Genomic DNA, 18,004 nt, shown 5'->3' on the forward strand with positions numbered 1-18,004 from the left:
AGCTACTTAATAAATATTTATTGATTGTTTGAAGAAGGGATGGACTCCCTGTCAGTGGAAGTTTTCAAGAATAGACTAGATGGCTACTTATTAGGTATGTGTCTATTTCTTCTAATTATGGATTGAACTGGATAAAGTTCCTTCTAACTCTCAAATTCTTTCACTTCCAATTCTAAGATTCCATTATTTATTTCTTCTGTTTCTTATGTAACACAAACACTTTTTGCCATGAGAAGCAGTAAATGATTACAATTTCTTTTGAAATAAAAAGGAGACACAGTATCCAGAACTACCAAAGTTACAATCCCATTGTATTGGTATGAACACATTCAGAGTATTTTAGGAAGATCACTGACAAAGTGTAACAAAACCTAAGCATGGCAACTGGATCAAACATGCTATAAAAGGTAGATGGAAGGTACTTAGGACTACCTAAAAGCAGTTGTGTTCTTTTTGGCTCTAGAGGACAGAGCTAGTTAGGTCAAATAAGTAGAAGCTGCAGAAGGTCAGATTTATGTTCAGTATTGACAAAAACAGCTTTACAATAGCACTGTTTGAAGTTAGAGTTTAGCACAGTACCTGGCACGTAGTACGCACTTAACAATTGTTTATTGATTGATTGAAGGTAAAATGGACTGCCGTGGGAGACAATAAAATGTTTTTCCCCATACTTGCAGGTCTCTAAATCAGGATAAGTTGGGCTACTTTTACAGAATGTGAGAGAAACCATTCTTATATATTAGAATCACTCTCTGAAGCTTCTTTCAACCCAGAAATTCCATGAAACTTTCAAAAAGAGGAGGTTTGTTCTTTCTTTGGGGAATACAAAGAATAGGACTTGGATACTGATGAGATCTTTGCATTCTATCATAATTTTAATAAAAGTTAGAAACAACATTTAAAGAGAAAAAAAGTTAACAAATATCTTACGTTACTTGGGCTATTTGTCCAGTATCCTCATCATAGGCTTCATATTTTCCAATAATTTTACCTATTTCTGACCTTTCCATGTGTTCACTGGTTTGGATCACAATTTTTTGTTGTCTAAAATGAACACCCTCTATGACATTTTTCACTTTGATCTTGATAGGAACAGATTTTGCTTCAATCTTATTTCTAATTGATTTGTGAAATGGTGCTTTATTGGTGACAAGGACCTTCAAGTCAAGAGTCTTCAGTACTTCATAATTCACTTCCTAAGAAACAAAAAAGTAAATGCCTTAAGCCCTGGATCTAATGGAAAAAGTCATTAATTCCATTAAAATTGTAATATTTTCAAATCTTTTAAAATTCAGAATACCTACCTTAATAAGAGTTACAATTCCTTCATTTGTTTGAACATCTGTCTCTACATGAAAATAACCCCCTTCATTTCCTGAAAGAAATGTAAAATTTGCCAGCCAATTATCTGAACCTATTTCATCCAAGTCGGTTACTTTTATACGCATGACTTCCACATTTGCTTGATTTTCTTCAATTGATCCTTCGTACTACAACAGATGGACACATTGCTTTAAGTTAATTATTCTTCATTTAGTTCAACTTAACTTAACTGAAATTATTTTATTATAGTTAGATTGTATTAGTACACAAACACACATACACGCCTGGCATAAACTCACCATCTCAAATTCAGGCACAGGTATATTGTCATTGACATCTAAAATGCTAATTTGTACTTTGGCTTGATTCACTGGTTTGTCTGTTTTTTCTCCATTTCCATCAGTTGCTGCAACAATGAGACTGTAGTGGCTATGTTTCTGTTTTTAGCAGTGAAAAACAACCATCAATTAAAATCAATTATTTTACACAAATCTGAGTTTCTGGTATAATGGAAAGATCACAAGGTTTAAGAAAATCAGAAGATGTGGCTTTTATTAGCATTTACTAGACAAATCATATAATCTTTCAGGCCTCAGTTTCCATATCTGAAAGAATTAAACAAATGGATTAAATTGCCTTTTTGGCTCTCACTTCCTTTCTACTTCTACAGGCTTATTATCATCTTTTTTGATTGTTTTCAGGAAAAAAAAATTACTCCCATATCTTTGTATTTTTACAAAGGAGCCCATACTAGACTAGAAAGATCACTGGTCCTGGAATTGAAGGAACTGGGTTCAAACTCTGCCTGTGATATTTACTACTTCTATAACTTTTAATCAATCAATTAACTTATCTGGGCCTGAGTTCCATTATCTATATAAGGAGGAGATTGAAACTGGTTCTTAAACTGGAGGGATTAAACAAGACTGAGGTTGCTTCTAGTTATAGATATGATCCTATGAACCTTTGCGGTCTCAAAATTATAGAAGCACAATATCTCTCAGCATGGCTTTTCTCTTCCCTTTTTTTCCTAGCAGCCAGTTAGTCCAGTGATAATGAAGCTCACCATTGGACAGTCTTAATTTCCCCTATGCTGATTTTGCATGTGGCCAGTCATTTAAAATGAGTTTTGAAGTATGTCTTTGACAGAGAAAATTCAGTCCCAGGAGTTTTCATATTTCCTAGTGCTACCATGTCACGAATCATTGATAAAATTTGGCATGAGTTAATAGAGTTGCATGTTAGTGGCATTAACACTTTTAGCTGGCTTCGAGGGCAAAGACTAGAGACAGAAATTCTATTTTCAATGGAGTGCAGATAAAACATGATCTATTGAGAGCCCAAGGACCTAAATTTAAAAAAAAAATCTATGTCACTTATTATCTGTATAAACTCAGGCATTAAAAACTAGCTTCTCTACATCCACATAATGATGGGCTTGGATTGTTGGGGTCTGTTCTGGCTCTAAAACAATGATCCTTGAATATCTTCTACATTAATTTTTCTATTAAAAACACCCTTTGAATAAGGTATTTTAAACTTTAGAGTCTAAATTTTTTAAAATAAATATTTCAACAAGTTCAATATAATTAGTTTCTTTTGTAACCTTATATATTTTGCTTTTTGCATTTAAAAATGATTTAAAATGGGGTCCATAGGTATCATCAAATTGCCAAGAGTCCACAATGAAAAAACATAATGAAAAATATTCTCTGCCTTAGAGCAAAGAGTAAAGAAGATGATAGAGAACACTTGTTTCAAATTAGTAAAGCTAGGGGAACTAAGTGTAAATCAAATTAACTGTGGGGTCAAGACATATTTATTAGGTGCCTAGAATGTGCGAGGAGGCACTATACTAAGAATTAGACACAGCAAACTGGTAAAGATATCAGCATATCAATCATGTCTGATTTTATGTGAATTATTCCACATCCATCATGACCCACCTCTGCAATGAAGGGAAGGGAATAGATATTTTCAATTCTTTTTCTAGTATCAAGTCTGGCAATTATAATTATATATAAATATATAATTTATAATTATAAGTAATAAAAACAACTATCCAGTTTGTTTATTCTGTGCTTTCCATTTATAAATTGTGCACATTTTCTTACTTTTTAAAAATTTCATTCTGTTATCAATTCATGTAAATCTTCCCTTTTTAAATTGTTTATGCTTTTTTATGGCATAATAATATTCCATTATGTTCATATACACAGTGTTTCAGTCATTTCCAATTCAATAGACATCCACTTGGTTTCCAGATCTTCACTATCACAAAAAGTGCTACTACAAATATTTTGGTATAAATGGGACCTTTTTTTCTATCTTTAACTTCTTTAATATAAATGTTTAGCAATGGCATCTCTGTGTCAATAGGTAAGGCATTTTAAAGACATCTTTTATATATTATTCCAAATTGCTTTCTAAACTGTCTGGAATAAAGCTTCTTAAATTGTGGGTTGTGACCCTATGTGGTGTCATTACTGACTATGAGAGTTGCAAAATTATGATTTGTTACTAGTAAGCATTTGATTTGTCTGCCTGTTTTATATGCTTATATACCTAGGATCATGTAAAAATTTCTTGGATGAAAAGAGGTCCTGAGTGGAAAAAGTTTTAGAAACTCTGGTCCGAAACAATGGCACTTTAGTACTCATTTTCTTACTTAGTAACCTCATTGGCTCCTAACAACCAATTCAATGATCACCTTTATGCAGATAATTTCCAGGTCTGTTTATTCAGCCCTTATCTCTCTTATCACCTCCAGTTTCACATCACTAAATGCCTTTTGGACATTTGGAAGTGGATTTCTCACATCTAATCTCAAACTCATCATGCTTCAGAAAGTTCATTTGTCAAAACCAGCCCAGAAGGGACTCAACCAAATAACAATGGTCTGGCAATGCCCATTAAATTATAAGCCTATTTTTTTTCTCTATCCAGGGACTGAGGTGGTATAGGATGGATTACAGGGGAATCTAGATGGCTCAGTATATGGAATGGCTCTTAAGAAAACTCATCTTTCTGAGTTCAAATCTGGTTTCAGACACTTACTAGCCGTGTGGCTTTCGAAAAGTCAGTTAATCCTGATTGCTTCAGTTTATTTATAATAAAATGAGCAGGAAAAAGAAATGGCAAACCAGTTCAGGATCTATTTAAAAAAAAAAACCCCAAATGGGATCATGAACACTTGGACATGACTAAAATTACTGTACAATAATAATGAAGAGAAAGGGTGGATTATGCTCTCAAAGTACTAGGGGAATTGTTTATATGTTTTTTTTTCTTACTATATCTTTGAAGTAAATAGCTCTTAATGGAACTGGAGTGTTAGTCACAGGGTCCCTAAAAGTGTGGTGAACATAGTTGGTGAGGTGTTAAGCCAATTGCAGAAAAGATGGCCTTCATTACACCCTCAGGGCTCTAAAGAATATGATGTAGGTTAAACTATAACAGACCTTGTCCTCAGAGAGGAGGCAGTGTCATTAATGTTACATAGTTATCTATTGTGATTATTTGAAGAGGACAGTGAAAAACTACTTAAATTACCGTTAAGGTTATCTATTTACTGACTTTTTAAGTCAAATGTCAATCTTTGGGAAGTTCTTTTGTGTGTGAGCACATGACATTATTCAAATGAAAAGTTTTACTATCAAATAAATAAATAAAGAACTCATTATCCTTTTCTCAAACCCTACCCATTCCTGAATTTCTCTATTACTATTGAGAGGAGCACTATTCTTCTGGGCACCCAGGCTATCAAGTTTAGTGTCATTCTTAACTCCTCATTAATATTCATCCTATATATCTAATCCATTGCCAAATGTTGTCATTTCTACCTTTACAACACATATTATATGGTCCTTTTTTTCCACTTACATAGCTACCACCCAATTGAGTGCCTTCTTATTCATCCATGCTTTTCCTAAAGTGCAGGTCTGACTAACCATTCCCCTACTCAATAAACTTCAATAGATCTCAACTGAAAAATACTGTTTAGCATTTAAAGCCTTTCACAATCAGGCTCCTTCTTACTTTTTTCAGTCATCTTACATTTTACTTCCCTCCATGTAATCTGCTATATCAGGCTATTTGCTGTTCCTTGACTATGGGAGAGCTTTATATGCTAGATTTTCACCTTATCTGGAATACTCCTCTTCTTTCTTTCTGCCTTCTAGCATTCTTGATTTTCTTCAAGTCTCAGCTCAATTCCCACCTTCTTTCCAAATACCTTTTTCACCTACCTTACCCACTGTAGTGCCTTCCAACTGAAATTACTCCATTTACACTACAAATATTCTGAAATTACACTTTTTGCACAACATCTCCCTCATTAGTTTGTGAGCTACTTGAAGGTGGGGACTGGGTTTTTGCTTTTCTTTGTTATCTATATTGTTCGGTACATATTGAGAACTTAGTAAATTTATGCTGATTGAGTTACTCTTTTAGTAGAGGTAATAACAAAGCAAGGTAGGGCAATGAGAGTGAAATTTAAAAGTTAAAAAAAAATGGAAATACATATTAAAGTGTCTGGGCCCAAGAGAATTGAAACAAAAATATCAAAGCACCATTTTACCTCTCTATCCAGAATAAATGCTGTTGTTCGAATCTCTCCTTTGTCTTTATCAAGGAAAAAGACAAAAGGTTGAGGAGGTTCCTGAGAGACAATCTTATAAGAAATTTTAGAATTGATATGACCTTCCTCATCAGCATCTGTCGCACTAATTTTCATCACAAGTGTATCTGGAAACAACAACAAAAAAAATTCACTTCATTCAACCTCTTCTTCCACAGTTTTATACTTTATGTGGGCTTAAGTTTAACTTTAAAATTCAAACTGGAGTTGTCAAATATGTGAATATAAACCAAAGGAAAACTTGTATCAGAGATAAGTATATCTCTGCTTTCCTATTTTTAAAATTTGTATATTTATATCTATTGCCCCAACACCAATCCCATACACATATATATATTATATAAATCTTTTTGAGCTTTTCAAAAAAAGATTGTTCTTAGCTTAGAATAATTTTATTAAGTGTTTATTCTCACGATAGTTCTTTTATTCCAATAAGATGTGAGAGTTAAGAGTACATTTACTCAAAGATTAATTTAAATGATTATTAACAATATAGTAAGAACTTACTTGCTGGACTTAGTTCTTCAACAGACCCAACAAAGACATCTTGAGTAAACACAGGCTCATTATCATTTATATCAAGAACCTTAAGTCGCAACTCTAGTGGCCTTTCTAAATTGTTCCCTTTCTCATCCAAAGCAAAGGCTGTTAGCTGAAATCATATTACATACATTAAATAAGAAATGAAATATTTCATATTAAGTAAAATTAAAAAGTGATTTGAAAATTAACATTAACAAATCACATAACATAAAAACAAATGGGTAACAGCTGATTAAAAAAATGCAAAATAATCCACTTACTACAAACATTGGAACTTCTTCTCGATCAAGAATCTTAGTAACATTTAATTCACCGGTATTTTTATCAAAGACAAATATACCAAAAGGTGGTTCTGTAATCCCTTGTCCAGTGAAACGATATATAACTTTTATGTGTCTTTCCTCAGTAAGATCAGAGTGTATCTGGCAGAAAAATGATAGATTGAACACATTGATGAGTTTTTAAAAACCCCTTTAAATTTTTAGGTAAAAACTTTTGGAAAAGAAAAATCTCCTTTAAATGAGTGGAGATGCTACAAGATAGGTTACTTTCTTCTCAAATGTGCTTAAAATTTTAAAAAAGGTATTGACTTCTTTAGAAATATGAATAATGATATCTTGCATTTTTTGAAGGAAACTATCCAAGGAAATAATGAAAAACCAGGACAAAATCTCTGAGAAGTATATACATCTGTCCATGTCTGTGCACCAAAGCTGAAGTTGTTTATTCAAGTGAATGCTTTATGAACTTATATTTAAAACAAGATTCTTGTTTTACTTCAGTGATTCTTGCTTAGTCAATTTTTAAGGTAACCTTTTCTTATTTCCTGGACTACCAGAGAATAAAAAAAGACAATAAGAAGGACAAAACTGAATCATACCAAAGACTGACACCACATAAGAAATGAAGTCCATCAAGGAAATGCTCAAGTATTTTTAGAATAGAATTTCTATCAGATCGCTAAGATAATCACTTTGACATTAAAAGGAAATAGTAAATAAATTCATTTCTGTGAAATATGAGGAATATCTCATTCTCCTATGAGGTTGGACAACAGATGCACTGATGTTGTTGAATAAAAGAGTATAAGCTTTAATACTAGTCCATGATTTTTGAAAACATAAGGATGTTATAAACCAACAATTTAAGGTATTATTCTAATATTTATCCAAGATTTAGGATAAAAACCATGGTTTGGTCCTGTGATACATCTATATATTTCAAATAGCAAACATGCATTTTATTTTGCCTCTCAGACTTACTCTGGCAATGGGATTCTTCTTTGAAAGGTCCTCCCCTTCCCGAAGGGCCACAGGAGCAGTGATCCACTCTCGTTTTTGTCGGAATAATTTTTGTTGGGATAAATACCCTTGCTGAGAGATCTGATCATTTTCATTACTTGTATATAAAACCTATGAAAATAAAAAAGCTTGAATTCTGAATATCTTAAACCTTCTGAGATTATACTATGGATATATAGAGCCAATTTTCAAAATACAGTATCCTTTAAGTTTATTTGTCCAACTTTCAAATGCCTATTTTTATCCTCCTAATCATATGAAAAAGAATATATACAACTTTCAAAGAAGGATAGAATTAGAACATCAGTTTTTATTTTTTATAGTAGAAAACCCTTTCTGGAGTTTTCATTTTCACTGAAGGCTGAAAGGCACATAAAAATTATTAGAACTTACATGCTAGTAACATATTAGTATTTAGTTACTTCACACTTTATTATTAAATTAAAATTGAGGCTCCATTTTGCCATTAAACTATGGAATAACCATTGGTCAGCTGTTCAAAATTATAAGAAAAAAAAGTTAGTGAAAAGCTGACTTAGATTTGGTCATTATTAAGTAAAATTACTAGCTTGTAAAATTTACAGATTTAAGGAATGAAAAAAAGGGTAAGTGTCTCTTGCTTTTAGAAGCTGTCTTGGCAAACTTATTACAATGTTAGTTATCAGAGAGCAGTAAAAATGCCTTTTAAAAATCAAAACAACAATCTTTGACAAAAAGACTAAGTATTTTAAGCAAGATCAGACTATGATACTATAATACCTTAAAATTAGATCTTTCCCCCACTTTATTCTGATGTTCAAAATCACATGATGGATGGGGGAGGGGAATGCAGCATTTAGTGAATCTTTACAATAGCCATTATAAGATCTTCTCAAGACCTTATAAGAGGTGAAAATTTTATTTTTACCAATAAGCTTCTGTTTTTCAAATAAACTATTTCTTTCCCCCATTCCTGGTGCCTACCTCTAAGTGAAGTCCATTTCCAAGGTGAAAGCAGATCTGTAAAATAAATAAATAAATATATATAGATATATATTTATTTGCTTATAGGATATTATTATAGAATAAAGATATTTTTACTTAAATATTCAAAACATATTATCATGATGGCTTGAATATAGCACTAATATTTTAAAGAATAATACAATTTAAAAGCACATCTTAGAAAGTTGTAGAAGTAAAAAAAACCCCATTACTATTATTATTATTATTCTATTTCAAAATCAAAATAAATTTGAATTCAACACACTAAACAATTTGTTGTTGAATCATTTCTGTTGTGTCCAATTCTTTTTGATCCCATCTGGGGTTTTCTTGGCAAAAAGATACTGGAATGGCTTTCCATTTCCTTCTCCATTTTACAACTTATTTCACAGATGAAGAAACCAAGAGCAACAAATTTAATTGACTTTTCCAGGGTCACATAGAAAGTAAGTGTGTCAGTTCAGATTTGAACTGAAGAAGATAAGTCTTCCTAACTCCAGGCCTAACATTCTATCCAGTATGGCACTAGAGAACAATAATTAAATTATGCTATCATATATAGGTACTTGGATGACTTTTTCTTTAAGACTCCAAGTGCACTTATTTTAAAATCTGACATTATAAACTTACTTTAAAGTACCCCATAGGGCCGTTCCAAACTTCTCCACATTTCTTAATTTCCCACAATCTTGACATAAGACATTTGACAGGCTTTATTCCAGTTCTGTCTACCTTAACATTTTTCATTATTTCCATCCTTCTTGTGTTTCTTCCCTTTTGTTTCAGGGAAAGAGGAGGCCTCCTACTTTTTAAGACTGCTCTGTCTCCTCAATCAAGTCACCTCCACCTCCCTTACATTCTCAAGGTTTCACACCACTGCATTCTGCTTCTTTGGTTAAAAACTCTATCAATTACACAGAATTCAGTTGTTTTGTATTTTTTTCCATTTACAATGTTGTAGTCATTGTGTATTCTGTTTTCCCTTTTCATCCTATTTCAGTTGTTACAGTCCATAAATCTTTCCATGCTTCTTGAATTCTTACTCATCTATTTTTCATGGCACAGTAATATCTCATTGAGGCAAACAGAAGATTCTTTAGATAGAATGCTCGGCCTGGAGTTAGAAAGACTCATCTTTCTAAGTTCAAATCTGTCCTCAGACACTCTGCAGCTTTGTGAGCTTGGACAGGTGACTTAATTGCTGTTTATTTTAATCCACTAGAGAAAGAAATGGCAAACTATTCCAATATCTTTGTCAAGAAAACTTCATAAGTTTGGTTAATGGGGCCACAAAAAGTTAAACATGACTAAACACCATTTTATAACATTTATATATCATATCACAATTTGTGTCAATATTCCCTTATCAAAGGACATCAACTTGCTTTCTAGTTCTTTATCACTAAAAGTTCTTGACTTCATTTTAATACTGATCTTCTTGAAAGTGTTTGAATTTAATTACAACTAAATTTAACTATACTCTTCACTCTTAAATCCCTGCTATCTAATTTTTACTCTGACCACAGTACTAGACTTGTCTTTCTTTAGGATTAGCAGCAGCTTCCTAAATCTCAAGGATATACTCTGAAACAAAGGATACTGTCCTTGGGGCTAGGGAAAACCCCCTCCTTTTGAACCTCTTTTGTCTTGTAGGAGCATAGAAAATTAGTGAGGGATAGTCAAATATATATATATATATTTACTTAGAATATGGCAAGATCCATGTTTAAAACCTGGCATATAACTTAACCTTTTGTTACTGTTGTTCAGTCATGTCTGACTTCATGACAACATCCAGGGGTCTTCTTGGCAAAGATAATGGAGTAGTTTGCCATTTCCTTCTCCAGTTAATATTCTTTAATTTTTGCTAATGTTTGCTTCATTTATTTCACTAGCTTTTTGTGAATAAACTGCTATTTACTGAGTTATTTCTTCCATTTCTAATCATTATCTGCTCTTATGTTACACATTCTTTATTGGTTCCTCTTTCTTCCAAAAATAGTCTCTTTAGAATGATCTCATTATTCTAGAGAGCAATCTGGAACTATGCACAAAGAACTATCAAACTATGCATGCCCTTTGACTCAGCAGTGCCATTACTGGGTCTGTATATTAAGGAAATCATAAAGGAGGGAAGAGAACCTATATGTGCAAAAATATTTAAAGCAGCTCTTTTTGAGGTGGCAAAGAATTGGAAAATAAGTAGATGCTTATCAATTGGGGAATGGCTAAGTTGTGATATATGAAGGTAATAGAATGTAATTATTGTTCTATAAAAAATGATGAACAAGCTGATTTTTAAAAGGCCTGGAAAGAGTTACATGAACTGATACTGAGTGAAACAAGCAGAACTAGGAATACATTGTGCACAATAACACAAGAATACGTGGTGATCAACTATGAAAGATTTGGTTGTTCTCAGTGGTTCAGTGATCCAAAGCAATCCCAATAGACTGTGGTAAGAAAATTCCATCTGCATCCAGAAAAAGAACTAAGGAGATTGAATGTAAATCATCACATGCTATATGTTCACTTCTTTTTTCTGTTTTTTTTTCCTCTCCCATAGTTTTTCCCTTTTGTTCTGATTTTTCTCTCCTAACATGATTCATAAAGCAATGATTATTAAAAATTAATTTTAAAAAAGTCTTCTTAGATAATCTCACACTTATGTGAATGACTCTTAGACCTTACCTTTAGCCTAGATGCTCCTTAAGTCAAAAACTTATCTTGCTAATAGCTTGCAGATTGTCCCTAGCATGACATAATAGATAACATGCTGTATTTGATGTCAGAAAGACCTGTCAAACTCTTGTTTCAAAGATTTATTAGCTGAGTGACCTTGGTTGTACTGCACTCAGTGGCTTTTTAACTACCTCTCAGTTTTAAAACTATAATCCTAAAATGCGCTTGTAGTCCTGGCAACATTGTATACACAAACCTGAACTTAGTATCCTGCCCTTTCTTTCGACTTCCCTATTTCTTTTCAGAATATTATTGTCCCCTCTGAGACTTATTTAACTAGGTGAAAGAGAACATTCTTTGCTTCTACTGCCACCTAGCCTTAGTCACCAAATAGGTGTGGCCTTAGTAAAACTGAGATTTGTTGAAGACTTTATAGCTTAAAAAGGTCAAGGTCTCCCATTGTATCCAGGACCATCTCTAATCAATCTGATCTATATCTTGCCACTGGAGCCAGACGGCTCTGGAGGGGAAAGTGAGACAGGTTTCTTCACAAAAATCTTCTGAGTCGATCAGTCCTGGTGTCCTCATCTCACGATTCCAGCTCTTATCAATACTCACTAGAAGAACTCAAAATCTTTTTAAACAATCTTCCCATCTTCATTTTGCTCTGCAACCACTCCAAGATTAACTTTAGGATCACAGATACAGAGATAGAAGAGCTCAGGACTTCGAGAATGCCTAGCCTAACCTTTATATTGTAGAGACATAATGGAAATGAAACTCAGAAAAAATCATTATCTTGTCCAAAGCCACACAGTAAAGTGAGTAGTAGTTGGGTTGAATGTCATGACCTTCTTTCCAATATAGCATGAAACCTCTCTAATTATATTAACCCTATATTAAAAAAAACCCAAACTTTCTAATATTTCCTTTCCCCTGCTGATCTCTTTTGCCTAACTCACCATAAGTTACCCTACTCTCTATTTGGAAAATGTAATACGTAGTCGATGGAATGAATATTGGTTAGAAGAACCTACTTGTTTCTTTCAGGTGAACATACCTGAATTAAAAGGACAAGTCTTCAAGTGACATCTAAAAAGCTATAAAGCTTTTTAAAGTTTTCAAAAAAGTTTTCTTATTGATCCTCATGACAATTCTATAAAGTACATGATATCACTGGGCAGCTAGGTGGAGCAAGTGGATTGAATGTGGGACCTGGAATCAGCAAGACAACATCAAATATAGCCTCAGACTGTATGTTCCTGGACAAGTCACTTACCCCTGTTTGCCTCAATTTAGTCATCTGTAAAATAAGCTAGAAAAAGGGAATGACAAATCATTCCAGCATCTTTACCAAGAATTCTGCAAGTGGAGTCAGGAAGAGTCAAATATGGGACTGAAAGAACTGAACAGATGTGATCATTATCACCATTTTACAGATAGTAAATTGAGACTCAGACTGTTTAAGTAACTTTCTTAAGATCATTCATTGAATGTTTAAGGTAGGATTTGAATTCAGGTTTTCATGATTTTAAGTGTTCTTTCTAATAGAGCTACTTTAGTTGCCATTCAAAATCCATTATCATCAGTGACAATTAAATATTTTTTGCTAATAGCTTCCTTACTGTGTGATGAGAAGGAAGTCTGCAGTTGGAGCCAGTGGTAAAAAATTACTGATTATGCTTCTTTAGGCAAATCATTTAATTCCTCTGGGTCTTAGTTTCACCATCTGTAAAATGAAAGGACTCGATGCCCTAGTGACTTCTGAGGTCCCTGGTAGTCCTAAATCTATGATAATGTTTTCCTCATTTCCTTCCCTGTTGCAGGTGGTAGACAAAAATATTGGGCTTAACTCTGGCAGTTCCACTCTCTTCCAGACTCTGGACTCTATCTGATCAGAAGGTGGAAACTTTGGCAGTCAAATATCAGCCATAAAATATCCTTTCCAGGATCTGTCCCTGAAAGGTCATTATTAGTTCTTTTTTTCATAACTTTGATATGCAGATGCAAAAGTCTTCCTCATTCATGGTAACAGCTGCTGACAATGCTATATTCTTATTTGCTCTGGATTGAGAGGTACAAAGAGAAACAGTTATACTGAATGATTTATCATGTAACTTTTCATTTATGGAAATAGAAGCTTAACCCATCCTTATGACAGTATGTAACATTTCTTTAATAGCTCTCATTTGTATGGTGTTTTAAGGCTTGCAAGTGCTTTATAAATATTATTTCATTTATCTTCACAATAACTTCAGAAGGTAGATACTATTATCCTTCATTTTACAGATGAGGAACTTGAGGTTGACTAAGACTCAGTCTCATCCAGGGTCAAATAGCTAGTAAATGTTTGCCTGGATTTGAACTCTGGTCTTCCTAATTTCAGGCTTAGCCCTCAAGCCACCTAGATTCCTGTGCTAGGTCTCAATCTATGGTGGACACGAAAATTCTGGATTTAGATTCCTGCTCTCTAACTGCAGGTTGTTAGCTCAGCTTCAGTGGGGGAGGAAAGGCATAGGAAACTAAATCAATAAAGTTTCAAAATGTCTGAAATTTTGCTCTTACCCGCTTTTCTCTTTCTCCAGCCTCTCCATTCTCCCATCCTGGCATTTATCCTTATACTCTGTAGGCATCTTTCCCCTTTCATAAACAAATACCAAATCAATCTAGAACCAATTCTATATCACCTAGCATACTAGTTTCACAATTTCTGGTCTTCCTAATTCCATGTCCCTCATTTTCAAGTATCTCTTTAAGCATATTATAATTTGTTATTATCCCACCTCAAGATCTCAACACAGCTCATTTATCTCCCGTCTATCCTTTTCCCTCTCTTTCTCTCTCTTACTAAATCTGATCTTTGTTTTGCTAATGGTTCTAATCATAAGTCCTCTTCTGGTTTTTTTCATCTCTCAACTTAGTTTGGACACCAAAGACTGTAATTTTCAAAGATGACTTTACTAAATAACCTAAAATGGTGCCCTACAGCTCCTTTATATTTTGCTATTCCTGATATGAACAAATCCTAATTCTAGGTCTTCAAATGATCACGCAATCACTAATTCCAATGATCTCTTTTAAATTCCACCCAACTTTTATAGGAAACTCGAATGTAATACATGGAAAAACCAAGTATCTCCTCTCTCTCAGAAAAAAATGATACTGTTACTTTGTTAATAACATTCACATTTCTGCCACTCAGGTTCATTCTGGGCATTCAAAATTATATTTAGCAACTTCTTCCCTCAAATAGACAATGAATCACCGAATTCTGTGATTTTTAAATTCATACCTACATTTTCAGCTTATTAGATACTGCTAATTTATTCTGCTCTAGACACCATTTCTGCTTTGATCAGAATCCCAGAGAGCCTTCCCTTTCCAGATTTATTGATTTGAGATTTTTTTTTTTTTGAGTAGGTGAAAGAGGAGCTTTTTTGCCTCAATTGCTACCTTACCTGAATCACTGCATGGACTGCCTTGGTCAAATTGAGTCTTAGCTTAAAATGGCCAAGGTCTCCCACTGCATCCAAGGCCAGATACAAGATCACTCCGGTAGAAGTGATCTACATCTGGCCACTGGACTCAGAAGATTCTGGAGAATATGTTTGTAGGATAAAGAGATTTGGAAAAAGAAAAAAATTTCAGGGGCAACCGTCTCACTTTACAGATGAGGAAACTGAGATCCTATAGTTTAGGTGATTTTCTCAAGTTCATACAAATAATAACTGTCAGAGGAAGGCTCTGAACCCAGTTCCTCCACTGCCAGTTAATGCTTTTTCCACTATACCAAAAGGTATATTAATTCTTTCCAAGTATACAATAGGTTGTCTTGAGAGGGAGTGTTGTGGGGTTTTTTGTATGTGAAATAATGAGCTCCCTATCTATGAAAGTACAAAAGTAAAGCCTGGAATGGCTACCTTCCAAGGATTACTGTGCCTACTTAACTCACAAGTTTGCTAATAGGAAATACTAAGAGTTTTTGCAAGTTACTCACAACTGATTTTTTAATGTGTTCTGGGAGGAAGGGGGGAGGGAAGGTTAGTGTCAGAGAAAAGGCACTAAGATTAAGGAGAAACAGGAAAAGTTTTGTTTACAGAAGGCAACTGAGACTTGATAGAAGCCAGGAGGCAAAGATAAAGAAGGTGTGCATTCCAGGCAGGGATAAAAGAGTCTGAGATAGAATGTGAATCCTGGTCTTCCAGAATATAAATCCAACATTCTATCTACTATATAGCACAATGCATTTTCATAGCTTCCACCATTTTCACAAAATCAAAATTCACTGAAATAACCGCATGGACCCTGCATTTAATATCTGATGATATAAGGAAAATTAACAAGCAATAAAATCTATAACAACTCCTGTCTGGGCAGTATGCTCTGTCTGAGGAAAAAATGCCATTTAAGAGTTTTGCCTTCTATTCATTGAGACTTCAAGAAAAACTGTTTTCCTAACATTTGGGATTAGAACAGTATCTGCCTAAATGAGCTTATATTTAAAGGCACTTTATCCTGTGCCCTTTGAATAAAAAAAAAAAAAAACTTGAAAAAAAATTAAATAAATTAAAAAAAACTGTTTCTTACACAAAGTACTCTAAATCTACTCAAGTATTTTTATAAGCTACTGAAATATGACCTATATCTTTTGTTTGATAATTTGCACAGTTGAGGAAAAAATAGGCAAAGGAAGGAAGAAAAATTTAAACAACTTTGTAAAAACATAAGCCAAGCTGTTAAGTCCCAATTTGTTCAGAGAAGAACTTCAAAAGGGTCTTTCTGTTGGTGTTTCGGCCTGAATCTAGCAGAACATTTTGCATCCCTAGTAAACTCTGGCACATTGCTAAGAGCACTGCTGTAGGGTGCCCACCACTGTGTTCAGTGAGACCTCTTGGTACTTCTTAGGACATCAGGGTCCTATCATTTGAAACCCAATGATGTCCTGATTTGTCTCAAGAAAATATGGTTACTTCACGCAAAAACCTGACTTGGTTCATTTTAGGGTTTTTTCCTTAAAAAAAAAACCCAAAACCTACATAATCATAAGATAAAACTCAGTTCCTGCAATCTGGCATTTTAATCATGTTAATCTCAAGCTACAAAGAATCTTAGCTGTTTACAATTTGTCTATCATTTTGATCATATAATAACAGACAAGAGATAGTGTGATGTTGGTGATCAGATCAGCACTTCTAACTACCTTGACTTTTAAACAAATATGATCTGTGGCCATCAGGCCATGAAAAGAGTTAATAGCATGAAGAAAGATACACAAAAATTTACTGAAGAAAATAATTTAAAAAAATGAATTGGCCAACTATAAAAGTACCAAAGTTCATTGAAGAAAAGAATTTCTTAAAAGTGGACACTAATGACTCTATGAGACATTAAGATACAATAAACCAAAATCAAAAACATTAAAAAAACGAAGAAATTGTGAAACTTCTCATTGGAAAAAAATTAACCCAGAAAATAAATCCAGGAAAGATAATATAAAAATTATTGGACTACTTGAAAGCCATGATAAAAAAAAAAAAAAAAAAAAAAAAAAGCCTGGACAACATCTTTCAAGAAATTATCAAAGAGAACTGCTCTGATATATTATAACTAGAGACCAAAATAGAAATTTAAAGATCACTGCCTGAAAGAGCTCCCAAAATGAAAACTCCCAGGAACATCATAGCTGAATTCTAGAGATCAAAAATCAAAGAGAAAGTGCTGTAAGTTGCCAAAAAGAAACAATTCAAATATCATGAGGCTATAATGAGGAACACACAGGATTTGGCAGCTTCCATATTAAAAAAAAATTGCAGGATTTAGAATATAATACACTAGAAGGTGAAAGAATTAGGATTACAATGAAGAATTGTCTACCCAGAAAAATTAGATACTGAATATAATCTTTGAGGGGAAAAATGTACGCTTAACTAAATAGAGGACTTTTAAACATTCTTAATTGAAAGACCAGAGATGAATTAAAAAACTGACCTTTCAATAAAAGACTCAAGGGAAGCATAAACAGGTAAAAAACAAGAAAGAGAAAATAAAAAATTCAACAAGGAAATTTTAAGCTGTTTATATTTCTATAGGGCAAGATAATATTCATAACTTAAGAACTTTATAACTATAATCATTTAGTATTATAAGAGAAATCAAGAGGATATATAGACAGAAAATATAAATATAAGTTGACTTTGATGGGATGAGACCCCTAAAACAAAATAAAGGGGTGAAAAAGAAAATTGCACTGGAAGAAGTAGCAGAGGGGAGTTTGAATGAGATAAATTATTCCACTTACGAGTCATGAAAGACTCTTTCTTGGGGAAGGTTGGGGGTGGGAATGGGACTGGCAAAGCTTAAGCACTACTTTCCTCAAAGCAGTATCAAAAAAGGGAATAACATATACATTCATTTATATACAAAAATCTATCATTCTATAAGGAAGCAAAAAGGAATTCGAATGATAGAAGGGCCAAAGGGGACTGATAAAAGGAAGGGAAGAGTGAGGAAAGTAGTAGTCAGAAATAATACA

The 18,004-nt window shown here is 33.5% G+C and overlaps 1 protein-coding gene across 1 annotated transcript in view; it reads right to left on the reverse strand.

Moving 5' to 3' along the window:
* DSG2 (desmoglein 2) overlaps positions 1 to 18,004 on the reverse strand; it is a 40,011-nt gene that overhangs the window by 10,971 nt on the left and 11,036 nt on the right. Inside the window, exons 2-9 of the mRNA XM_051973767.1 lie at positions 8,770 to 8,813; positions 7,768 to 7,917; positions 6,766 to 6,927; positions 6,470 to 6,614; positions 5,903 to 6,069; positions 1,623 to 1,760; positions 1,305 to 1,490; positions 931 to 1,196 (exon numbers count right to left, since the gene is read on the reverse strand). Of these exons, the coding sequence (XP_051829727.1) occupies positions 931 to 1,196; positions 1,305 to 1,490; positions 1,623 to 1,760; positions 5,903 to 6,069; positions 6,470 to 6,614; positions 6,766 to 6,927; positions 7,768 to 7,917; positions 8,770 to 8,813 (1,258 nt within the window). The remainder of the gene's footprint in view (positions 1 to 930; positions 1,197 to 1,304; positions 1,491 to 1,622; positions 1,761 to 5,902; positions 6,070 to 6,469; positions 6,615 to 6,765; positions 6,928 to 7,767; positions 7,918 to 8,769; positions 8,814 to 18,004) is intronic.

Source organism: Antechinus flavipes, chromosome 1, assembly GCF_016432865.1.
Source record: "Antechinus flavipes isolate AdamAnt ecotype Samford, QLD, Australia chromosome 1, AdamAnt_v2, whole genome shotgun sequence".
NCBI classification, from domain to species: domain Eukaryota; kingdom Metazoa; phylum Chordata; class Mammalia; order Dasyuromorphia; family Dasyuridae; genus Antechinus; species Antechinus flavipes.